Consider the following 25945-nt stretch of genomic DNA (forward strand, 5'->3'; position numbering starts at 1 on the left):
ACAAGCAATGCATGACTTTTCTACGACGCTTTGAGACTGCTCTCGTGAATCCAATGTTTACGTATCGTGTATAAGAATAGTAGCTTTTTAAATAAAAGAACTATACTCGTGAAAATCGCATTTTCTTTTTTCCTTCTTTTTAAAAAATATCCCCAAATGCAGCCTATAAGACGCGCTTGGAAAGTATGTCTTCTAGATCTAGATCTAAGTGCACATTGTACTTTTATTATTATAATTTTGTTGTTACAGTAGTCTCCGCCTAAGATCCCACCGCTTACGATACCGGTTCGCTTAAGATCCCGCTGTTTTAAGAAAACAGAATTTTTACAATACAAAAGTCAACCCTAAGATCCCGCTCTGATTCACTCTTAAAAAGGTCTACATTCAGCTAAGATCCCGCATTTCAGATTATAATTTGCGGAACAAAAACTCGGGCGGGCACAGCCGATCAACCAAGGGGGAAAAGTTGAGATAAAAAAAAAAAAAACTGTCCGTCGCGTCAAAGATCAGCCAACTATCGTGAATGTGATCACATACACGTTGTAAAACTCGATGAAGCGATGCAATGTTTGTCCCAGACGGGATCACACCGAGGTGTGAACTGACCGACACGTTTGTTTTCCCCACGTATCGCACTCACACCTGAGCTCTCCCCCTAAACTTACATCACTCGCTGGGTGGGTAGGGTCTAAACGACGTTCGCTCCAGGCGGGATCACATCGAATCGTGAACTCTTCCCCGACCATTGCAGCAGTTGTCTCTACTCCCGAATTTGCGAGACAGACTGAATTTTAATTGGTGTGTTCCACAGAATTCTACACTTATAGAACGGGAACTGTACCACGTGACCTGTGAGGAATTGAAGACCGAAAACAATGGCGTCTTGAGGGCACGATTTATCGTTTTCGGAAGTAACCCTATAGCTTTTAAAGCAATAGCGGCTTTTACAAACGAGTGAAAAGTGGAACATTTACTGTCCAGTTTGTAATTTTGAGTTACAGAATTCACTGTGCAACTAGAGATTGGAATTAAGGTTTTAAATTGTTGTGTTTTTGGGTGCAACAACAGAAACAGCAGACATAGAGAGTTTATAAATATAAGATCTACAGAACTGTGAAAAAAATCGTAACACGGATGGGATTGTTCACAGCACTTCTAGCTTCCCACACACATTTTGCATACGCATATGGCCTACGTAATTTTTTAGTAGCAAAACTTGTTACAAGAAATTTGTTTTACACTGAACATATTTTTTCACTAGATCTAGATTTAACTAATGTTCTCAAAACATGCGTTCAATAATTAACTTTATGTCGCCAGCAGAAGTAGAAAAAAGGACGGAATTGCTTTTAAAAGAGATTTAGATCTAGCTCCAGCTATTAACTTTTTAAAAATCTGTAGAAACCATTGACTGGGATTTTTTTTTTTATATTGGGCTTGTATTTATTAAAGAATTTTCTTTAAAGAAATTTCTACAATAATATAGAACCTATACATGTGTGCAAATGTTTGAAAAAAATACTCATCAGTTAAGACGAATTGATATAGATCTAAGTCATTATGTAAAAGTAGGAGAATCTAGACCTAGGTGTTTGATAGTTCAGTAGTCAGTAGCCTAGATATTTGATAATAAGTTGCGCATCAAATTTTTGACTGCATGCTACAGTAGTAGAGATAGCGTATTATTTTCATCCGAAACATTAATTTCCGCATCCATACACCTTTTTGGGCCTTTATAAGCACATGTAGTCCTACTTTAATTATGTTACTTTCATAATTGTTTTTGAAAGCATTTTCAATTCCTTTCACTTTCACTCCCCACGCGTGGGCTCATATAATTATGATTATAATTTAAGATTCCAAATCTGACGAATGTATTATTAAATAGCGTATAATGCTGAGTTAGCAAATGCATTGCAATGCGCACTATTATCAATTATTGAATTGTAACTAGACTTCAGTTTGATCCGTAACAAGAGACCACTTATTTTTTTATACGTGTTCATGAATGTGTGTTTGTTTACTGTGTGCGGGGATTAAAAATTAAAGATTAAAGATTCCAGATCTGACGAATGTACATTTGTATTTATAAAATAGCGTAATAGTGCTGGGTTAGCCGATGCCTTGCGATACACGCTTTTATCAATTAATTGAATTGTAACAGGACTTCGATTTGATCCGTAACAAGACAACACTTATTTTTTCTTATATGTTCAAAAATGTGTGTTTGTTTACTGTGTGCGGGGATTAAAAATTAAAGATTAAAGATTCCAGATCTGACGAATGTACATTTGTATTTATAAAATAGCGTAATAGTGCTGGGTTAGCCGATGCCTTGCGATACACGCTTTTATCAATTAATTGAATTGTAACAGGACTTCGATTTGATCCGTAACAAGACAACACTTATTTTTTCTTATACGTGTTCAAAAATGTGTGTTTGTTTACTGTGTGCGGGCATTAAAGATTCCAGGTCTGACGAATGTATTTATTAAATAGCATAGTCCTATAGGGCAGGGGGTGGCCAACGCATTGCGATACGCACTTATATCAATTAATCGAATTGAAACAGGACTTCAATTTGATCCGTAACATGAGACCACTTATTTTTTCTTATTCGTGTTCAAAAATATGTGTTTGTTTACTGTGTGCGGGGATTACAGGGGGACAAGCCTATCCCCTCGACATGTGATCCAGGGTATGGGGATCACATTTTCTCAAAATGCAGACAGCTCTGAAATCCTTGACCAGTGATCACTCGCCATGGAACTCTTTCTGTTGTGACTGTAGACACAAGTTTCTTCATTATCACATCTAAGTGAGCCTATCATTCATGCATGAGAAATCACACTCCCAACACACAGAAAATGACTTTGAACATAATATATTCAGGAAACATATGCCAGTTCCACTCTTGTTTACTTTGTTTTGCATTATTGGCTTTTATGTGTAAACCAATATTTTGAGGCCTTTTCTGCATTTTTGTGTTTTTGGCAGCATGTACAATAGGCCTATAATGTATTTTATGTGCAACCGACACATTCTCCAATCTCTTGTATTTGTTAGACTCGCGCATGCTTTAAACAAAACATGTTAATGTTAATGTTGTTGTATGTACACACTACTGATGCAAACACAGAAATGAATTTTTAAAGTGAGAAATAATACATTTCCTCAATATAAGCTCAATTTATTTATCTCTTTCTAGTAAATTGGAGAAAAGGCTTATATTGTTCTTTTTTGCTTGCTTTGGATGGCCGTAAGTTTAATGACAATATTATTGTAGTGAGCATGTTACTGTCAGCGTCCCCTTATCGTAGATCTAGTACTAATCAAGACTAGATCTATATCTAGATATTTTGCCAACAGAATTAATGTTCATAATTAGTGTTATTATCAAGTGTATTGTGATTGTGAAGATCTTTAATAGATCTAGATCTAGATATCTAGAGATCTAGATCTATCTTGATCTAGATCTAGATCTAGATCCCATCCCATCATTAAAAAAACCCAACAAACCAACAATACAAATACAAAAACATTGTAACATTGCCAATTATGACATATTGTAGGCAATAAAAATGTACTAGACTATTTCACTATATTTCCTCTTCGAAGAAAGTTTTAAAATACTGATGTAGGGTGTCTTTCAAGCCCTACTACTAGTATCAGCGTGCATAGCAACGCGAAGCCTCGCTGTGCGCGCAGCCAAAGGTGCCCTCAACCGGCCGCCATGTTTTAGTTTCAATTCCTCACAGCGAATCGGCGATCGCGAAGAGGGAGTTCCGCTTCTATAAGTGTAGAATTCTGTGGTGTGTTCACATCGAATGGTGTGTAACGACAAAGGCGGTTGGGGTGAGGGGGGGGGGGGGGACTCGGTCAGAGATGGCAAGCTATAAATTTTCGACAGGTAAAGGGGAGGGGCAGCTGGATAAGCGTAGATCTTGAGACTCATGATTGATAGGATAATTCGTGAAAATGGCACGCCTCATGCCACTATGCACTGTGATAGGTCATCAAGGGTAACCACTCTTTGCTCGCCTTATGTCATAAACCCACCAAGGGGTCACGTCAGTTCATTTTAGAGTGGATGGAGACCATTTTACCGATTGTGAGCCTTAACATGGATCCCCATAGATTCTTCCCTGGGTTCGTCGGCTAAGATCCCGCATTTCTTGGCTCCCGAGCACCGGGATCTTAGGTGGAGACTACTGTATTAGATATTACACTGCGACCATTACAACAGATCAATTAAGAGACGGGCTGCTTCGACCCCAGCCGTTATATTATATAGGGCCAGCTTCTTTCTACCTCTCTTATTCTTTTTCCTCTTTCTACTCCACTCATCTCTCTCTCTCTCTCTCTCTCTCTCTCTCTCTCTCTCTCTCTCTCTCTCTCTCTCTCTCTCTCTCTCTCTCTCTCTCTCTCTCTAGGCCTGTAGCCTATATATACCCACTTCTCTATATTCTCTCCCCTCCTCCCTCTCTCTCTCTCACACACATCACACACACACACACACACACACACACACACACACACACACACACACACACACACACACACACACACACAAACAAGCACACAGACACCGTCATGCTAAGTCTGGAACAGACATTGGCGATCACAGCTCTCCTCTGAGCCCAGTGTAGTAGATCTGGTGATGGGTCTCATTATTATTTCCGTATCTTCAGAATAAAATAATACATGTTGCAATATCTTTTACAACTCTACGCTAGGGCTGTTGTTGTTTTGTTGTCTGTTGTTGTTGTTGTTTGGTGTGTTTGTTTGTGGGTTGTTGTTTTTGTGTTGTTGTTGTTTTTTGTTTTTTTTGGGGGGGGGTATGAGAGTTTATTTTTCGAGCGCTCTTCTTTTCGCGCTTTGTCTACTTCGTTTTTCGCAAACGTTTTTGAATTTGCTGCTTATTGGGTGGCCCTGTGTCATGTAGGCTATGTAAAGTCGGTATTGTCTAAGAAAGCCTCCCGTTATCAAAAGAAAAATGTCCTCTCAGATCTCTTGAAACTGCTATACAGCAGGGTGTAGGTGACAGTGTAAAAAGCATGCATACCTAAATGAAGATCGCATCATCGCGGTAGACCGTTAAGTGGACCGGCACCGACTTAGGCATATTTTATTACAAGCAATAACAAAATCGTTTCTTTTTCTTTATTGTGGCGGGGATCAAGGACTAGTGATGGGTCTCATTTAAATATTAAGAAATGCCTAAGAGTGTCACGTACACAGCTTCTCAGTCTCCAAATCCAGCCAAGCGGGTGTCCCCAGGTGTTTTCAACGACAAGGCTCTGGCGAATGGCGAGTTGTTGGCGCCAACAAACCAACCCTCAACTCCGTTTCCTGGAGGGATCGAAACAACAGGATGGGAGCAGACCCCACCTATGAGTGGTAGACGCTATAATGCTCATCACCAACTCACCCCTACTCTTCCTAGAGTCGGTGTTTAATCTGCCTAACACCTCTACTACTCTTTATATCAACACACCCTCTGAGGCTGAGAAGAAACCAGCCAGTTTGAAAATGTATGGGTGCAAGGACGGATCGAGCAGAATGCCTGCCTTGCCTTATGGCCTTATACACAACCCCCAAAGAAATCGGTGGCTCGTCCCTGATGTAGATCTATCAGTTATTTTTCGCACTGTTGTGCCAGCTGACAGCGAGAACAGTGAGGTCTTGTTCACGGCTGTTTACGGTTCACAGCTAACCGCTATGTCGGCATGAAGATCAAAACGGGCTTTGACTGGGAACATTTTGCGGTTCGTTTTTACTCCGACCAGACTGGAGTGCGAAAAATCGCACCCAACTGGCAACTGGTAGGCCTGCTTGTATTTCTTCCATAGCTGATATAAACCACTAGGCCCACTCTCTATTCAGATTTCTTCATACATTATGGTATGTGTCTTGTATTGGGAATGGCATATGGTCATGTATCAAGATCGTGTGGCCTATCCAAGACCATTCTTCAGGGAACTGTGCAGGGGGGAGGGGGGGGGGGAGAAGGAGGGGAAGAGGAAAAAAGAGGCGGACTGACAACATTGCGGGCGGAGTGGACAGGGCAAAATAATACACGTATCCTTCACCCAAACTCAGAAGTTCGCAAAAAGACGTGAAAAGTGGAGGCACCTGGTGGGTTTTGGAGTCTTGTGAGGGGTGCCCATTGGGAGATCGGGTCTGGTCGGGGCGGTTTGCTCGCCAGATTGAGGATGAAAAGCGGCTATCGTGGCACAAGCAGATCGCGCCCGACTAGTCGACTCAAAATCAATTCGTTTGCCATGGTTGATCGCCCCACTCGTCGTCTGAAAACAAACGCGTTTGTGTGTGAGTCGGCGAGTCGAGCGTGATCGGCTTATGTGCCACGACAGCCGCGTTGCGCCCTCAATCTGGCTAGAAACCGCCCCGACCAGACCCGAGCCCCCAATGGGCACCCTGTGTTAAATGAGGACTGGGATTTGTTCGCACGTCTGTGTCAAAGTAAAGCTGCTCCGCTGCTCCGCTGCTCCGCTGTGGCATCGCGGTTTCAGCATCTAGTGCGCGTAGCGAACTATACATCATGTATCAGTGGCACCATGGTGTGGTTGCTAGACTGCTTGGCCTTAAAAGCAAGGAGGTTACAGTATGTTTTAAGCTCCTTGCTTGAAAGCCAAGTGTAGTGTGGTGGGGAATTAAATGGTGTGTTTTAGAAAAGTAAAAGCCGATAAAATAGCAGGAAATGGGTGGGGGGAGGGGCGTGCGCGCAAACACACACACACACACAGACAATATTATGTATAAAGACAATAAAAAGCAGAGATATCTTTAGAACAGTATTCACATTTTTTCACTCTCTTGAAAAGTGTGAAAGAAAAAGAGGAGGAGGAGGAGAGGTAATGATTCAGGCCCAGTAAATACCATGTATATTCCTCAATTTTATATGATGAAATTCATTTGCTATATACACATCAGGTATATAATTATATTACTATACTCTAACAGTAACTGTGTTACTGGTTTCTTACAAATGTTTATCAGGCACAGATCTTCTGATTTTGATGATGAGAGTAAGTCAGCCCACAGTACTTTTATACTGTATTATTAATTAATAGTGCATGCTAGCTCCTGGTTTCTATCGTGGAACAGCATTTCAACCTCGGCAATGGTTTTTTGCCGTTGGTACCGGGTACTTCTTCTGACTAGACGCTGTATTTCTTTTTTTTGTGTGTGTTGTTCTCATCAGTCATAAATATCTGCTTGCACTTTTTACAATTGTGTAGTCGACTACGGAAGGGTTGTTGTCATCAGGGGAATGAAAAACAGATCAACTCATCTGAAGTTCAACTTAACCGTTGGGAACTGTAAAGAAGAAGAGATGATGGGACCTGAGAAAAAAATAAACCTAATTGATGATTAACTCAAGCAAGTTCAACACAAGCAGAGTCGACTGCATATATATGTTCATTTTTTTCTGAACGTGTCGGAGGGTATAAAGCAACTTGTAGCTTGAAACGTGTCTTTTTCATAATGGAAATCATGCTAATGTAGGCATTTTGTTAACTTACTTCAGCAAAGCAGAGAATAGGCCTGCCGTTTGTAAGTTGTAAGAGTTAAGGAAGAGGAAAGTTTCTCCATGAGAAACAGTATGCTAGAGGGTCAGTGAACAGGCAACAGAAGGCCGCCAAATGTGAGAACTTTGTGGCTGACCTCTGACATGAAAAACAATTTTAAAATTATTTTTTATGTAGGTATATTACGCCCCTGATGACCCAAAGTAGATCATTTAGGAGATGGGTTTCGATCCTACCAGTTAGGGCCAACCTGAGCAGAGAGGGGTACAACATCCCACCACAAGGACTGAGATACTCAATAAAAGTTTTTCCTTCTAGGGAATTGAACTTGGGTCTTGTGCATGCGACTGCGAAGCACTTAAGTACTACAACACAGCCACCAGTATGGCCTCTGAGTGTTAAGTATAGTACCGTTAAGGCATACAAAAAGAAGAAAATATTCCTGAAAAGCAAAATAAAAAGAAGAAAATAGTTTGTCTTTTCACAATAGTTTTTATTCATCAAAGGCAGTATCGGGTATCATATAATCTAAAATTCCCTTTCTAATAACTTTTTTGCCTCACATATAATAGTGGTTAGACACGTGTCAAAATCATGGTGACAGCACAAAGTTAGAAATAACTTATATTAAGGCAATGTAGGGTGAAGCTTCACACTACATCTGAAGACTTTAGTAAAGTAGAAATCTGTATTCTACATTTTTAGAGCAGTTCTTTTATTTCATAAAGGCTATCTTCTTGAAAGACCAGACATACTTTGCAATTTCAGAATAGTGTTTCATTGCAACAAAATCTACTTCTAGAGTTGACATTGGAAATTTGAGAATGGTACAACCGGTCACTTGCTTCTAAATCTAGGATAAGACTTATTTGCTTCCCTCCCAGGCCATACTACATACACTACGCAAAAACTATCACTCATCATATATTTGGGCTTTCTCATATTGTCACACATGACATACCATTCTTTGTAAGAAAACCAATCTCAATCACACACCAGCATAACTTCATTAATCTCCATCACACATACAAAATACAGAGACATTCTTTCGTACTGTTTTCGTTTTAGTAAGTGTTTTACGCCACTTCCACACAAGAAGGTCATATAAGTGCCGAAGATTAGAGGTGTTACAAGAGAGTAACAAACACAAAAAAAGAAGGAGGGGAGATAAAGACGATAGATGTTTGATAGGAAAGAAGAAGCAAGCCACACCAGAGCACCCGCCAATCACCCACATATTGTTTTCAACTTCCAAAATATAAACAAAAAGAAAGAAAACTGTCCAGAAAACATAATATAGATGTACTCTTTAATGATGCATAGCTTGTCCACTGACCACAACTTTATGCAAGGACACAAAGTGGTCAAAACCAGACTCAATAACAATCCGTAGGCTGTGAGCTCGCTTTTCTCCTAACTGAATTTCTTCCTGCTGTAACTGGGAATCTGTCTCTTCCAGCTCTGTATAGAAAACACAGAAAATGTATAAAATCACTAAAAGTGGGCGAATTAACAAAATTTACTTTATACAATTGTCATAATTTTTTCTTTCTATGGGAGGGCATTGTTTGATTTCTATGCATGCAATAATACAAATGTCATTGAAAAAAGAAGTAAAAAATATTTTTATTCCCCCCCCCCCCCTTACCTTCTTGCAAAAAAAAAAAAGAAAAGATTAACAAATGTAGTCAAAGTGGGATGCAGAAATCTGTTACAAATGTGTATGAATTTCCCAGGATGTTCGTGTCTTAAATACAAAAAATATTATACATGAAAATGTAGAAGTAGAAGAAAATTTTGGGAACTCAAAATCTATTTGATATGTTCCTGTTCGCTATGTGCATGTTAGACTGAACAAATTTTAAAGTACGTCTAATTAAAGTAGGACGTCAACAACCAAAGACATTGTGGCCATTTCCGAGGATGAGATTTTCAGTCGTTCAAATCAACAATATGAACGTTCTCTAGGCTTGACATTTAAGATAAAGTGTGGAGCTCTAAACTTCACCTGTGATTTGTTCTATCCAGCAATCCACTACACAAAGAGCCAAGATGACAAAAAAGGGAGTAAAAAATAAAAATGCAGATGAAGATGTTGGCCTATATTTTTTACTATACTTCAGTGTCAGAGGTCAAGTTGGTGAGAAAATGGGCACCAAATTTTGTGACTTCCAAAACTTGAATGTCCTAGGAAACTGCAAATTTATGTAATATTTTGTGCCTTTCATATATGTATAGCCTACGTTTTTTGGTAAAATCTACACAGAAGGGCATTTCTAAATTGATATAAAAGGTGTTGAGGCCCCTCCTCACCAAAAAAACCCAACAACAAACAAACAAAAAAATAACAACAAAACAAGCAACCAAAACTAAACCAAAAAATGAGATAAAAAAAATTTCCCAACAGATGGAAAAATGTTGTCTCTTTGATTTCATTATTTGGATGATCCCCTATGATCACTATGATGCCACACATTTGGACCATTTAAGTAGGCAGGCTTTGATGAGAGGGATAAAATATCCTAGTAGAGAGACTGAAATACTTTTAATGAAATTCTCCTCTTAGCGGGAGGAGCGACCCTCAAGGTTCATTTTCTGTGTTCGTTGCCCAAGATCAAATCTAAGTACTTACATATATAAATTAGGCATGGAAATTTCTCTTAATACATACTTTTATTTTTGCATAGCTACAGCGGTTGCTATGGAAATGGTTGCCATCTTGAAAATAAACAATGAATTTCAAATCCCTAGGGCTTTCTTATCTACTGACCAAATTTTCAAAATTTGGTAAGAGTATACCTGAACTAGATCTAGTCCCTATCAACGTGACAGCAAGTTTTTTTTCAACAAGTGCTGAAAAACAAAAGAGAATTTTCCAAATGTATAACCTTTTCAAAATTTTAGTCGAGTAATCGATTACCATTGGAAAAGTGTTATTTTTTTTCGCAAATATCTCTGTTACATTGATGGCAGCCTTGTCATCTATGTTTCCTGAAAGTTTCATGTCAAAAGGATGACAAATAGGAAGGAGTAGGGGAATAAATGTAACAACAAAAAAATGACATTTTGAGAAAAACAACAATTATTGTGAAAATTCACTATATTTTAACCCACCCTCATATTTTCAAGGGCAATTTATGATGAGAATAAAGACTTTCTCAATTGTCTCCTTGATGATTTTAGACAAAGAACTGGTTGATCTAAAAAAAAACCCAACCCAGCTAACATCTCAGTTTGCAAAGCACTTGACCCAAAATCGGCCAAACTGGGGGTCGCTCTTCCCATTAACCAATACGCCTGTCTGGGGAGTGAATTCCATTTACAGTCACTAGGGGGCAAGTTTGAGTCGAAGAAAGGAACAGGAGAAAGATAAAACCTCTACACCACAGACGGTGGCCTACGGGTATTGAGAATGATGAAATGATAATAAACAATAAAGGTGCCAAAACTAAGTAGTACATGGTAAACAATTTCAGTCTGTAAACACCGTCACCACACTTACCAGTCTCAGCAATTGTATCATACTTGTTAGAGTCCTCCGTTTCTGACGCCTCCAACTTTAATTTTTTAACTGAAAAAAAAAAGAAGATGTAATAACACCATAGAAGTTTCTACACTTTTTACAGTTCCTTGAACAAAATGGCAGTACAGGATTAGGAGTACCAGTACATGTCTACTGCGCATCTCCGCACCAATGGTCACAAATGGAGGTTGCAGAAATTTACCTTGTCAATAACCTCTCATTCAAAGATCACCCTTTATTTCTTTTTAACTGGTTCACAGACAAATACTCTGATCATCATCAAAGAATGCCAACCCATATTCTTTACCGCTCTATTATTCTTAGTGTGATGGTGTTTCTGAGGGAATTTCTTGCTCAGTTTGTAAGTGTGGAGGAGTCACATACTATCAAGCCCATTGTCGCTAGAGTACATGGAACAACATTGCACGATAAGATGAAGATTTATATTCATTTCCACTGTACAAAATTAATATTGCACTTTTACAAGCTTCCATACCATAAAAAACTCATAATAATTATGTATTATATCAGCACCAGATCAAGAGAATATATCTCTCTGTTTCTCTCTGTTTCTCTCTCTCTCTCTCTCTCTCTCTCTCTCTCTCTCTCTCTCTCTCTCTCTATCTTTCATCTGTCTTTCTCCCCTTTCACGCATGAATGTACAGCATGAAATTATAGTGTAAAAATAAATAATTCAGAAACTAATATTGTTGTTGAGGTCAAACACCCATCAAGTTGCAAATTAGGTAATTTTGAAGCTAGAGCACAGATCCAAGGATCAGAAAACAATTCAGACCCCTTTTGGATTGAATTTTGAACTTCCACATGAAAATCACTTTAGCTGAATGCTTACTTTACTTAGACTGTCATACAGAAGCGATAGATTGGCAATAGCTACTGGACACTTTAATTAATAAAAACTGAAAACCTACCATTGTATGAGCTTATGTGTACATTGGTTATCCTCATCAAAGTCTGAAATTTGATGACAACTTCTTGAGGAAACATCCCAGTTGTAGACCAGAAGGTTTCTGCATTCCTGTAATTTGACATAAAAGAAAAAATTCATAGAAAGCAACATTTACAACAATGTACCCTTATAATGAACATGGTTTTTGTTCAAAATAGACTAAAGTCTAGTATGCACACAGCGAGCGAAATTTTTTTCGTTATAAATTAATGAATTTCAAGCAATCAAGGGATGTAAACAAAAGATGAACAATTGTGTCAAAATTTTATGAATGAATATAGTCCTCTATGCATGACAACATGTATGTTGGATTCATAGTTTTGCTTTGATCTTGATATGGTGGGTTTTAGTTCTAGTTAGTTCCACGTGTACAAATGAGCTGGTGTATTACAAACCGTAACCATAATTACCCAATATAATGCAATCCTTAAGTATTATAGATCCTTAAACCTGTCTAAGCTATCAAAGTGGCCGGACAAGGCCTTTTAATTTTATTAGCCACATCACTGGTGTGGGGAATCATGCAGCATTTTCATTGATAATAGTTAATTTATCTAGTTAAAGATTCATCAGAAAAAAAAAACGTGTTCAGTGGAGTCCACTTATAACGAGTCCTGAAATAACAAGAAGTCTGTTATAAAGATACTATTCTAAAACCCTGTTTTTGTCCCTTCTTTTTCTTTGTAAATAAAATACTGCAATAGCGCAATCAGACAAACACGCGAGTCGGTTATAGCGGAATATTGCTGCTGCTGTGCGCAACGCATAGGCCAATTATACATAATGTAAAACCTCGCAAGTAGAGAAACTTGTTGATGAACTAGCGAAACAAAAAATGGGAGATCCCATGTGTGTCAACAAAGAAGGCCGGAGTGAATGAGTGGGGAGGGCGTGGCATGCACAGACAAGCAGAATGCATCGCATGATAGGCCAGCCTATAGTGCAGTCAAAAATTTGTTGCACAACTTACTGTCAAATATCTCCTTAACTATTGAACATAAACTCTTCATCTTTTGCACAGTGACTTGTATCAATTTGGCTTAACAGATCAATGTTTTTGTAAAGACCTGTCCTGTTAGCAGTATTTTAGAAAATTCCTTAACAAATACTAATAAAAAATCCTAGTGGGTGGTTTCTACTGATTTTGAAAGGTTTACAGGTGGGACGATATCGTTTTTAAAAACAAGTCCGTCATTTTTTTCTAATCGCGAGATTATCTTTATTGAACGCACGTTTTGAGAACTTTTAGTGCAAAAAAGTGTTCACTATAAAATTAATTTCTTGTAACTAGTTTTACCACTAAAACTAAAAAGTACCATTGGTGAGCTGTGACGTAACCCATATGCCTCTATACAAAATGTGTGTGAGAAACTGGAAAAGCTGTGAACAATTCCATTTTCCGCGTGAAGGACATTTGTAGTATTTTATATAAATTTGTGAAGAAAAGTTTTTTAATCTAGCCTCAGCTGTTCTGGAAAAATACAATTAAGTTAAGACTTATTAAGACAAACTGTTGTGCAAAGCAAAGTATGGGTGACATTGATTCACCCGTTAAAAAGAAATTTGAGGATAAGCTGCGCCACGAATTTTTGACCTCACTATAGTCTAGATTATCTAGGTCTACCATGCCTCTCACTTTTCCGATGCGGGGATGGAGAGGTCACAGTGATTTGATGGATGGAGCGAATGTGTGATGTGCGCAAGCAGACGGAACGCACCACAGGATGTAGTGTGGTGGGGGACAACACAGTGGGTGAGTTAGCCTAGAGCCCTTTCTTTCTAATCGCCAACGCCGAGCTGTCAACATCACTAGCCTAGAGAAAGAAACCTGGTTCGATTTTTGATCAAAAATGACCTAGAAGTCATGTTGAAACAAAATCAGCATCAGGGGAGATAACGAAAAGAAATACACAGAACACCAAACTCATAGGCCTACTTTATTATCCATTGAAATTATTACTGGATCCCTTATAACAAGAATCCTGCTATTTATACGGACATTTTGCACCAGTCCTCTTCCTCTCGTTATTACAATATTCCACTGTATAATTATTAGTTATAATTAAGGAGCTGAAGGTATTATTCTAAGACATGCGGCTAAACGTAGAACGATGCACCTGCCTGATTGACGGCTAATTTTAGTAATGTGACGTCATGACATCCTGGGACCCCACAGGCTATTTTTAGAAGGCTGTGGAGATACCAGAGGTTGTGTAGTAGAGAATCTTTGGAGATACCGCATGGAATGACATGTTGGGTCAGTACCTTGACATATTTTGCGTTCAATGTGTTTCACACCCTAAAATTTCACACTTGCAGCTAACGGTAGCCTGTAAGCCATGCTCTACTGATTTCCTGTTTATGTTAATAACATTTCAGAATTCCAGTAGTGATGTTTGAAATTGAAACACGGTAAACGCAAAGACAATAAAGCGCGCGAAAATTGCCGTATGATGCTGGAAGATTACCCCCTCTTCCCCCGGGCGCGATAAACAATACGCAGAAGAGATAAGCAGCGGCGTCATCGGAGCACCGCATCGTATCACATTACCAGTATTACTGGAAAAACATCCCACCAAAGCGTCGTGCCATCAAAGATCGTGTATACTACACGATCTTTGTTGCCATACATTTGGCTATATTTAGATGCATTCACGTGATCGGAGGGGTATCCCGGTCTGACGTCAAATAAGATATCCACTTTACCTAAAAATAGTTTGTGTCGGTCCAGTGGCGGTGGGTGGACCAAAATTTGAGCGGGGCTTATGGTGCTTCCACTTCTTTACCACCAAATAGCAAACAATAAGAACAAAACAGTGATGATTTTTCTATACTCACAGCGAGCCACAGCATTTTGAGAATCATTTAAACGAGAAGAGTCACCTTTGTCTACAATCTCTTAGTTCTACATTGTAGCTGTATTATTAGTGTTATTCATCAGTTCATGCTCTATCATCATCATCACTCTGCGCCCCTCGGGGACTCATGCATGCAGGTCTAGATTCATTTGTCAGTGCGATCACTCATCATTTCATTCCGTTCTACATCACCGTCTTGTGTTTTCCATTTCATTTCAGTTGATGTCGTCATCACTTGTAACCCCGTTGAATCATTAAAAGTTCATTGATGTTATCCGACAAGTGATGAGTCATTCTTTATACATTCAATTCTTCTGGATGGTGGGGACAAAACCGTTTCACCTCCAAATTTCTCAAAATTAGTGTAATAATAATACATAAAATTTAATAATAAAGTGTTAAGCGCATAGAGTTTGCTTTCGAGTGGGGACATGCGCTACCGTATACAAATGTTATTTATTATTATTATTATTTATCAATTTCAATCAGATGAAAAAGTTGCCCCAAAAGTGGTTTGATGTAATTAATAACTGTTAAATCTCAGTGGTACACACACAAACATGTAAACACAGCACTCCAAACATATTATATCGTCTATGAGCTGGATTAGGCCATGTAGTTGAGGAAAGTAGAACGAGAACACACTTAACAAAGGTCCAATGGGAGCAGAGGTAACCGTGTCACTGGGGGGAAGTGTGTCATAAACTTTCACCCCATTGTCAGGGCTAGGAGAGCTTGAGCCCTCTGTGCAGTGTTATTTTTTTCAAGTCTTTTACCGTTTTTACGAGAGGGTTGGGTTTCATTTTTAAGGAGGGGCCGTGGGAACGGGCTCGTCCTTTGCTGAGCCCCAAAAACGTTTGATCGACTGTTAGGATACTATAGTTGTAGCAAGCGGTGACAACAGTGATTTGATAAATGAGCAAGCTGCCACATTGATCACTCTATGTTCATTGCGTGTGATTATAAGTCTCAACTACTTTTTCCCCCGTTATTTTCATTTGCTAGTGTTGGGGGGGGGGGGGGGGGGGGGGGGGGAGGGCTCAAGCCCATAAGCCCTTCACTACCCACCGCCACAGCGTAGTCTTTCTACGTTTAGTCGCATATGTGTCTAAGCGTCGTTCTACGTTTAGTCGCATATAGATCTACTATGTTGTCTAAGGGCGATAACATAAAGAAAGCCGAAACTTAAGCGGCTGAAGATCGACTCGGACAGGCGCCAGTAGGTGTCTGCTTGACTCCACATAGAGGACGCCTATTGCCGATCCCTTTAAGCTCGCGTTGCATTGATCTACTGTTGTCTAGTCTGCCTACATCTACCGTATCTAGAATCTAGTTCTAGGTCTTGAGTGATTACAAATTTACAAGAATGGACTTATCATCCGAGAGGGGGAGGGGGATAGGAGGAGAGGGGGGGGAGGGGGAAAGAGAGAGAGGAAGAGAGAGGGGGGAGAGGGAGGGAGGGAGGGAGAGGGTGAGAGGGAGGGAGAGAAAGGGAGGGAGAGAGAGAGGAGAGAGATTATCTTCCCGTGTCCGGTAGAATGTCATACAAAATTGCAATATTATGTCATAAATGTGTCAATAACAAAGCTCCCTCATATCTTAGTGATCTCATCCTGATTTATGTTCCATCTAGATCACTAAGATCAGGCGATCAGTATCTTTTAAGAGTTCCTAGAAAAGGGGGTAAAAAATTAGCTGAAAGATCGTTCGCCCACCTTGCTCCGTCAGTTTGGAACTCTCTTCCCCAACCCTTGAGACATACAACATCTGAGTCTAAATTTTTTTTAATCTTTAAAGATACATTTAATGACATCTTTTTTTGTCTGTAGATTCAGGTTCAATACAATGTTATGTAAATGACTATGTATCCATTATGTATTTTGTGAATTGCATTGTGTAGATTATTTTATGCTCATTTCGTGACGACGTGTAATCGTGCGCGTTTGATAAGCAAGTAGATGCGTGTGTGTGTGTGTGAGTGTGTGTGTGTGTGTGTGTGTGTGTGTGTGTGTTTGGCGTACATGTGTGTGGACATGTGTGCGTGTTATGTGTTCGTGAGTGTGTATGTTTGTGTGTGTGTATGTGTGTGTGTTTGTGTGTGTGTATGAGTGTGTGTATTTTTGTGTTTGTGTCGCGTGCGTGAATATTGTTCGTACATGTATTTTTATGTAAAGCGCCCAGAGCTGTGTTTACACGGGAGTGGGCTCTATAGAAATGATCTTCATTATTATTATTATTATTATTATTATTATTATTATTATTATTGTAAATCGACATCCATTTTGACAAGACACGACACAGCCAGATAAGCAGATCTCTAGACGCACAATGAAAAACTACACAGGCCTCGTCTCTTCAAAATCACACTCTATTGACACAGTAAAGCCGAGATACCTAGAGCTAGATTCTAGATGTAAGAAAAAAATTAAAATTAATTACACCACAACACAGCTGGTATTCATGAAGCATAATATTTTTCGGGGAAAAAACACTAATTTTCTTAGATATTGCTTAAAATGCAATTCTGCTCTGTGACCACCTTATTTTGACGATGCTGATTTCAAAAATGTAATTAGTTTTTGTCTACCGTGAAGCACCAGCTCTGAAATGACCATTTAAAATTGTCCCCAGTCCAGTCGGGTTACGTCACACAAACCGCTGAACCCGAGTTGGCGACGGCGAGACGGCATTGACAGTTCGCGACCTCGGTGCTTTCTTGTCGTACCTCCATTTTTAATAACAGTGAAAACAGTTCATAACAAAATGTGAGTTAAAGAAGAAGTCTCATTTTCACTGTTAAAAAATGGAAATACGACAAGAAAGCACTGCGGTGGTGAGTTGACAGCGAGACGCCCTTCCCAGTTTTTCGGCGTAATAAGAATGTAGTTTGGATTCCGATAAAGCCGACAACTCCGATCCGAGTTTAAAGCCGCCTGCAGTCGGCCAGATCTATGTGGGGCAAGTTGGAAATCATAAGGGAATTTTTATACCTATCGGCGCTTACTGAGTCAGTCTCCGAAATCGGCGTTCTCTATGTTTTCGCCCTAAGGCATCTAGAATACAGGGCGATTTTGTAGTTTCGTTCGTTAAAGTCCAAAGCTGAACGCCAGAGACCCAGAATTGCCAGGTATTCCTTGAGGAGAAAATCAAAGTTTAATCCAAGAATGGCCCTTTTTTTGGATGTTCCCACCCCCAATTATATTATTATTCGCTGGTTTGGGCCCTAGGAAGAGTCAAGAAGAGTAGGGGGGTTTCACTCTTCAGGGGTTTGTTGATTGACTCGTAGTACAACAAGATCACCACATTAGTCAGATCAAAGATCTATTTGCAAAGTTGACATACCCATCTATAATATTTTCTGGGGGATGCTTTTCATCACTCGATGTAGCCAGGGCGATTTGAGCACCCGCGGGAGATAATGCGACATCGAACATTGTCTCGGTTTGTCTTGAACCTGAATCCAAGATTGTTTACTGTTGGTCGGCAACAAGAAGAATTTAAGTGTGACGCATCCGGAAGTGTACGGGAGAACTCCTTGTTTATATCTGATAAGACATTGTTCATTTAGATTTATGCTGCAAGTTTTGAAATGATAGCTTTCAACTGAATTCGAAATATTTTTTCCTCATAAAGTCTGTTAAAATACTTCTGAAAAGTTCACTTTTCCAACAAAAGAGACCATACAACAGATTAATTAAATTAGACCTAAATGATGATAGCTATTTCGGGTATTCCCTCTGATGATCATGTGACCATCTTTATTTCTGTTCTGACAAAATGGAGGCAGCAAGAATGATGTTTGTGGCTTTCTTCGCCGTAATCGCTTTCTGTTTGAGCACAACTTCAGCCAGCCCCACCCCAGTGGTGATTTGGCATGGCATGGGTAATTAAAATATTTGATTACTGTTTTCAATCAATTTTACTCAAAATTTGAAGTTCTTCATATCGCTTTTAGTGCTCATTTTCAAAGTTGAAGAACTGGGAAAGAATGATTGAAATTGTTGAAGGAAGAAAGTGGGCGTACTTTAGCCTAAAAAGGGGGTGAAAACGAATAAAAGTGCAATTAACTTTTTGGGGGATTCGCTAGTACTGTATCAAAATAAAAAGTAATTCTATTTCTCCAATCACGTCTTGAAAGACTGCTGGTTTCAGGTTTTATCACTGCATAACTTGCACCTGGACCTTGGCCCTTGTGGTGGACTTTGTCATGGGGTGTGTGCCCAACACTACACTAACACTAGCCTTAGGGAGATACTACATATGACATCAACTTATCAGCATCCACCTAAATACTTCACATTTGTTCTCAGACCTCTGTTTTGCTGCCACCACTGTATCCCTCATCCACACACATTCACACGCAGCAAAAGCTTTACTTCATCAGTGTTCCTGCAGATGAAGATGCATATTTTTACTGTGCCTCAGAGTAGTCTTGATCAGAGCTCTTCTGAGCAGTTACATAACCCGCTTGACCCAATAGCTTTTTTGCTTTCGGCTTGTAACTCAAGTCTGTTGAGTTGCTTCGCCCACACCCAACTGAACTGTGTTGAAAGGGACATGCTCTTGTTTCTGGTCTTCTTAAAATACTCTCCTCAGTCTGTGTATATTAGTGGTCTCTTAAACTTAGCCAGTTACTATTCGTAGTGACATCTCACCTCCCCTCCCCCCACCCCCAGACTCACTTTTTATCTTTAAATTTAACCATAGATTTGTTTCAAACAATTGATACACATCATAGTTGTGGCGATTTATAAACTTCAACATTTTCACACATTGAGTTTGAGTAGCTCAGCTGTTTGCCAAGTGTGTTTAAGATTAATTGTATTAATTTTAATTGAAAGTCTTCTTTTCCTGACCTCCTCGGTCATTGTGTCTTGAATAGCTCTCAGATATCTTTGCCATGATCAGTATTGAAGGGGGCATCAATATTGAAACAGTTTAATATTGTATTTAATCCGTTAATGATTTGTGCTTTGTTGTTTTGGACACTATTCAGCAGGCTCCTTTGCTTTCCATCTCTGCTTTTATTGGACTGCATGACAAATTAAGGAAGCCAATAATAGCTTCCTTTGATTTGGAATTGCTGTTAAGCATAGGGTGAAAACATGCAAATTGCTGTTTGGTCACCTCTGCTCTCGTTTTGTGCTGAAAAGGCACTTTGACGTGTCTGTAGATAACTGTGCATCACATTTTTTAAACACATAGTTTGGCACACAAATAAATTTTTTGCAGACTGCACAGGTGTCAGGAATCCCCATAAACCTGGAAAACATTAAATTTAATTCTCTTTTAGAACAATGTTGTACAACGATAAATAAAAAGAGAAGCCGCTCATTGGCCTGCCTCCAAGTTACAGTGTAAATGCCCTGGCATGTTTTGAAGTCATTCTAAATAATAAAGAAATCATTGTGGCTAGGACGAGGAAAAAGAATTTTAATTCAGCATGTTTCTTTTCAATATTTTCCTCAAAATTACGTTAAATGCAAATGATTTAGATCTTTATTGGTTCGAAGTGGCTATTCGGACTCAAACTCCTATGCGCGGTATTGTATTGTCCTGATTTTATCTGATCATCATGTAAAGTATGCTGTTGGAAAAGCTTTTCCTTTAGACCACTGTTACTTTGAATGACTGACTTTTGTTCCCTTTCGAAGGGTTTTAACTTTTCTCTTTTTAATTTCTGACTGGACTTCCAATTGATCAATGATTTTTGCTTTTCTCTTCAAATGAAGGGGGTTTAGACTACCTATTGATAGAGTTATAATCCTTTGTTGTTCTGAAACTTTTTTTTCACTGCTTTGATCTCAAATTGTCGTTTCCCTGTTCGCCTTTGTTGTGTAGTATTTCTAATTTTGCAACTGTTGTTCACTTTTGACGTCACTAATACTTTTCTTAATTTGTGTCGAAAATTTTGGCCAGATTCGTAGAAACCGAGGAAGGCCAAGGTCGAATCGCCTATCCACTTGAGTCGGGATAGCCAGGGGGGGGGGAGGGGGGGGTTGGTTCAGACTTGAGTCCGAATAGCCACGGCCTTATTGGTTTGTGAAAGTTATGAATTAGCATAGATGTACAGTAAAAATATTGGTTGCATGTTTCTGTAAGAATTTGCCCTCAATTTATTTTGGCTCTAAAAATGTTTTTTTGTTTTACAGGAGATAGCTGTTGCAACCCTCTGAGTATGGGTTCAATAAAACGAATGATTGAAGAAAAGGTTGGAGGTGGCATTTATGTCAGATCTCTTGAAATTGGTAGCAATATCATAGAGGTTCGTAAATTGTAACTCATTGTTGGATGTTTAAAATAAAAACGATTCTTTCTCTTTTTCGTTTTATAAAATTTTATTTATGATTTTCTTCATAGTTATTATTGTTTTTACTCATTTTATTATCACTGATAAAGTTCTTTTGCTTTGAGTGTATGTGTTTATGTGCCCTTGCTTTGCAATTGAGTGTTTGTTTGTGTGTGTGCGTGTATGTTATGTTAGAATGCTTTTTATTTTTGAGTGTCTCTTTGTGCTTTGTTTATTCATGCATATATTATATAGACAATATTGTTGTATGCTTTCAAAATTATTTGTTGCAAATCTGAAGTTTCAGTATTGAAGCCTAAAAGTGTTCATTAAAAGTGATTTGTAAAGGATACTCTGGGTGAATTATAAAGGGAAAAAATGCTCCTTGGAAGTAGCTTCATTTGAGTCCTGTCTGGGATGCACCAGATTTAAAGTCTTCTGACATGATTTAGTTCATGACATTTCGTTGTTTTGTGGTGTGACATCTGATTTGTAGGAGATGGATGGTGATTTAATGCTCTTGAAGTGTTGTCTCTATACAATTTGTCATTCGAAAATCATATACATACCTCCCCAGGGCAGTGCTACTGACTGAAGTACTGAAGTGTCTCTAGGCCATTCCCAAAGGGGGGATATTAACATGTTCTTATGCACAGTAGAATTGTAAGATTTATCAACGTCACGCTCATACTGTGCCAGAACAACAAAGAGGAAACTGCTGTTTTTTCTTTCTCATCCTTACTATCGTCATTTTTCCTCTACTTTTTTTTGTATGTTTGTCACTCTCTTGTGAACTGCTATTTCCGGGGTGCCTTGGTAGTCGAAGCAGACTTTGTGCTGTTGAGGCTAGAGAGGTGAGCAGAGTAATCCTGATTCCTCATTTGGACTTCTCTGTTGACATCCACCCCTTGGCGCTCATATGGTCTTATGCGGTTGCGAGCGCTGTAAAAACCTTACTGAAACTAAAACTAACCAACAGTCATATTTTGATACCTTTTGATATCAGCTTTTGATATCTAGTGTAATGTCAAAATTCCTAATCTACGTAAAGTGTAATATATATAATGTAAAAGTTCCTACTCTGACACTATTTGACATAAAGTATATTGTCAAGACTCGTACTCTGACGTCCTTTGATGTCAACTTTTGATATCTTGTAATATGTCACAATTCCTGCTCTGACACCTTTAATTAGTGTCAATTTTTGAGGTGCAGGATAAAGTCACAACATTCAAGTCAAACATTTCATATAAAAGTTGACATTGTCTGCAAACACACCAATGGTCATGGTTTGAGGTGTACAGTTTAGAGGTCTAGTGCTCATACTTCTTATATAGAATGTATTTTCTGGGTCTACCTTAACTTCAACTAAGTCCCTGTGAAGGTAGGCATTGATAAATCTTACTGTAGGAGACATTTAAAGGTTGTTTCTAAAATCATAAGTATGATTTTATGTGTATTAAAGATTTTGTGGACCTAATACAGTCAAAATTGCCTGAGACAGCCGCCCATATCAAGATTACTGCGGTAAGCTGACAAAACACAGTTTTTTCATTTTGGCGCCAAAACTGTTTATTTGCTAAATTGAAAGTCTGATCAGTTACCCTACTTGTGTGAAAAAAATCAAAGTGAAACTGTGACTAGTTTTTGAATAAATTATAATTCAAATTTCGGAAAGACTGTTTTTAAATGTTTAGTGATAATGCTGAGAAAAGTTTCTTTTTCTCGATACTGCTGTGAAGAAAAAAAGGCATTTTGTCAGCTTACAGCAGAATAGTGGTCATCTTAGACACGTGGCCATCTTACACAGTGTCATTATATTATCGTTAATAAATTGCATAAGGGAATTGGACGTGGCAATTTGTACAGATGATTGTCTTATACAGGTGACCGTTTGTACGGGTGATTGTCTTATGCAGGTGGCCGTTTGTACAGGTGATTGTCTTATACAGGTGGCTGTTTGTACAGATGATTGTCTTATACAGGTGGCTGTAAGAGCAGGTTCGACTGTACTTATAACTTTCTGATAGGTGCTTAGCGGGTGCTGTGGTGTGGTGTGGTTTGCTCATTTTTTCATATCAATCATCTATCGTCCATATCTCTCCTTTTTTGTGGGTAGTTGGCGAATGGCAGGTGCTCTGGTGTGGTTTGGTGCTTCTTCTTTCCTATCAAACATCTATCATCCTTATCTCCCCTTCTTCTTTTTTATGTTTGCTACTTTCTTGTAACGCCTCTAATCTTCTGGCGCTAATATGACCTTGCGCAGTTGCGAGCGCCGTAAATCCTCTACTAAAACTAAGAAACCTCCTTCTTTCCTATGTGTGTTGCAAGTGGTGTATAACCTGCAAATTTACTAAAACATGAAACAAAAATTCTGTGGACATAATAAATAATTACGGGCATAAGTTTCTCTCAACTGCATCTCCACAGGACACGGAAAATGGCTTCTTGCTGAACGTGAACAAGCAGATTGATATGGTGTGCAGTAAGCTGCAGAAGGATCCCAAACTGCAGCAGGGATATAACGCAATGGGCTTTTCCCAGGGAGGGCAGTTCTTGTGAGTGCTTGGCTTTTTACCAGCCTCAGATGCTGGCATTCATTAAAAGTGTTGACTGATTTCTTGCTTACTTCCACCTTTGACCACTTGTGGAGCAAAGGTCACCAGCAATCTCTGTCTTTCTGACTTTGTTCCTGTCTCTCTCTCTCTCTCTCTCTCTCTCTCTCTCTCTCTCTCTCTCTCTCTCTCCCCCTCTCTACATGTCTGTCTGTGTGTGTGTGTCTCTCTCCCTCTCTCTCTCTCTGCATGTCTGTCTGCATGTCTGTCTGTCTGTCTGTCTGTCTGTCTGTCTGTCTGTCTCTCTCTCTCTCTCTCTCTCTCTCTCTCTCTTCAGTCATCACAAACCTGAGCCAGTCTCTATGGCACCATATACTATGTCCCTGTAGCCAAACTTTTTGGTTATTTTGATTTGTTTCCTAACTTTAGAATGTTCCACCAATATTAATAATAATAATAATAACACCAACAATAATGATAATAATGATAATAACAACAACAATAATGATAGTGCTTCACAACACTCTCAGTTTCCTGGTAATGATCAATGTTTTTTTTTCTTTTTTCAGGAGAGCTATAGCTCAGAAATGTCCGAACCCGCCGATGCTTAACTTGGTGTCTTTTGGTGGGCAACATCAAGGTAAACAACAGCTCATCATTGCTCATATGTGACTTCATGCAGTTGTAAGAGCTGTAAAACTTTTACCAAACTCAACTACCTCATCATCATCACCCTCTCTCCCTCTATGCCGGAGTGTAAGCCCCCATCAGGGCAGTGCTACTGACCAAAGTTGTCTTTAGGCCATTCCCAAAGGGGGGAATATTAACATGTTCTTTTGCACAGTTGAATTTGTAAATGGGCTGATTTATCAACGTCATGCTCATACTGTGCCAGAACGACATGGCGGGGCTGCTCCTTTTTCTTTTCCGCCTCCTAACTATCGTCATTTTTTCCTCTTCTTCTTTTGTACGTTTGTCACCCTCTTGTGAACTGCTATTTCTAGGGTACCTTGATAGTCTAAGCAGACTTTGTGGTGTTGGGGCTAGAGAGGTGAGCAGAGTTATCCTGATTCCCCATTTGGACTTCTCTGTTGACATCCACCCCTTGGCGTTCATATGACCATATGCAGTTGCGAGCGCTGTAAAGCCTTACTAAAACTAAAGGAGTGTAAGCCACCTTCAGGAGCTCTCCATCTACTGCTGTCCTGGACTGTAGTCTCCACCTCTGTCAGCTGTGTCTCATCTCCTTTAGGTCTAAATCTAAGTGGGTAATAAACAGTATTATCATTGCTTTCAAAAGTTCTTGTCAGCATTATTTGATCTACTTCAACCCCCGCGGGCCACTGACTGAAGTATCTTTAGGCCATTCCCAAAGGGGGGACATTTCTCGTTCAAGTATAGTAGAATTGTAAATGGGCTGACTCATGTCACGCTCATAACTGTGCCTGATTTACAACAGGGAACTGATGCTTTTTCTTTCCTGATCCTTACTATTGTCATTTCCTCTACTTCTTTCGCATGTTTGTCACTCTCTTGTGACCTGCTATTTTGGGGTGCCTTTATAGTCAAAGCAGACCTTGTGCTGTTGAAGCTAGAGAGGTGAGCAGTCTAAGTCGGATTCCCTGTAAAGACTTCTCTGTTGACCCCCACCCCGTGGCGCTCATATGACCTTATGCAGTTGCGAGCGCCGTAAAACCCTCTACTATAAAAAAATAAATCTACTTCAATGTACCATCATCATCATCATCTCTATATTTCTGGACACGTATAGCCATCTTTCTTTAGGAAGGGCTGCTACTGCAGCATCATTAGCAACTGTGTTTCACCACGTACACACACACACACACAGACGTACACGCAAACACACACACACACACACACACACACACACACACACACACTTTCTCTCTCTCTATCTATCTATCTATCTATCTATCTATCTATCTATCTATCTATCTATCTATCTATCTATCTATCTATCTATCTTTGTGCGCCCCTCTCTCCACCTTCCTTTCTCTCTCACTCTGTATCTTATCATCTCATTTGCTTGCAGATGTGTGCATACTCACGTGTATCTGTGTGTCGGCGTGTGGTCGTTTGACAATTTGTGTATTTTCTTCTGTCTCTCGATCACCCCCTCTCTCTGTCTGTCTGTCTGTCTGTCTGTCTGTCTGTCTGTCTGTCTGTCTGTCTGTCT

At 39.3% G+C, this 25945-nt stretch overlaps 2 protein-coding genes across 2 annotated transcripts in view; one reads left to right on the plus strand and one right to left on the minus strand.

Moving 5' to 3' along the window:
* Positions 1 to 8838: 8838 nt before the first annotated feature.
* Positions 8839 to 18422, minus strand: LOC101848433 (intraflagellar transport protein 25 homolog). Its single transcript, XM_005098389.3, has 4 exons — positions 18247 to 18422; positions 12009 to 12115; positions 11056 to 11124; positions 8839 to 9014 (listed from the first exon to the last, which is right to left on the minus strand). Exons 1-4 carry the CDS (start codon positions 18336 to 18338, stop codon positions 8863 to 8865), a joined length of 420 nt encoding a protein of 139 aa, XP_005098446.1. The 5' UTR covers positions 18339 to 18422; the 3' UTR covers positions 8839 to 8862.
* A 244-nt stretch (positions 18423 to 18666) lies between these two features.
* LOC101848660 (palmitoyl-protein thioesterase 1) overlaps positions 18667 to 25945 on the plus strand; it is a 13887-nt gene continuing 6608 nt past the window's right edge. The window contains exons 1-4 of the mRNA XM_005098390.2: positions 18667 to 18787; positions 21057 to 21169; positions 23624 to 23751; positions 24318 to 24388. Of these exons, the coding sequence (XP_005098447.1) occupies positions 18682 to 18787; positions 21057 to 21169; positions 23624 to 23751; positions 24318 to 24388 (418 nt within the window). The 5' untranslated portion in view covers positions 18667 to 18681. The remainder of the gene's footprint in view (positions 18788 to 21056; positions 21170 to 23623; positions 23752 to 24317; positions 24389 to 25945) is intronic.

The sequence above is a fragment of the Aplysia californica genome, unplaced genomic scaffold (assembly GCF_000002075.1).
Source record: "Aplysia californica isolate F4 #8 unplaced genomic scaffold, AplCal3.0 scaffold00181, whole genome shotgun sequence".
NCBI classification, from domain to species: domain Eukaryota; kingdom Metazoa; phylum Mollusca; class Gastropoda; order Aplysiida; family Aplysiidae; genus Aplysia; species Aplysia californica.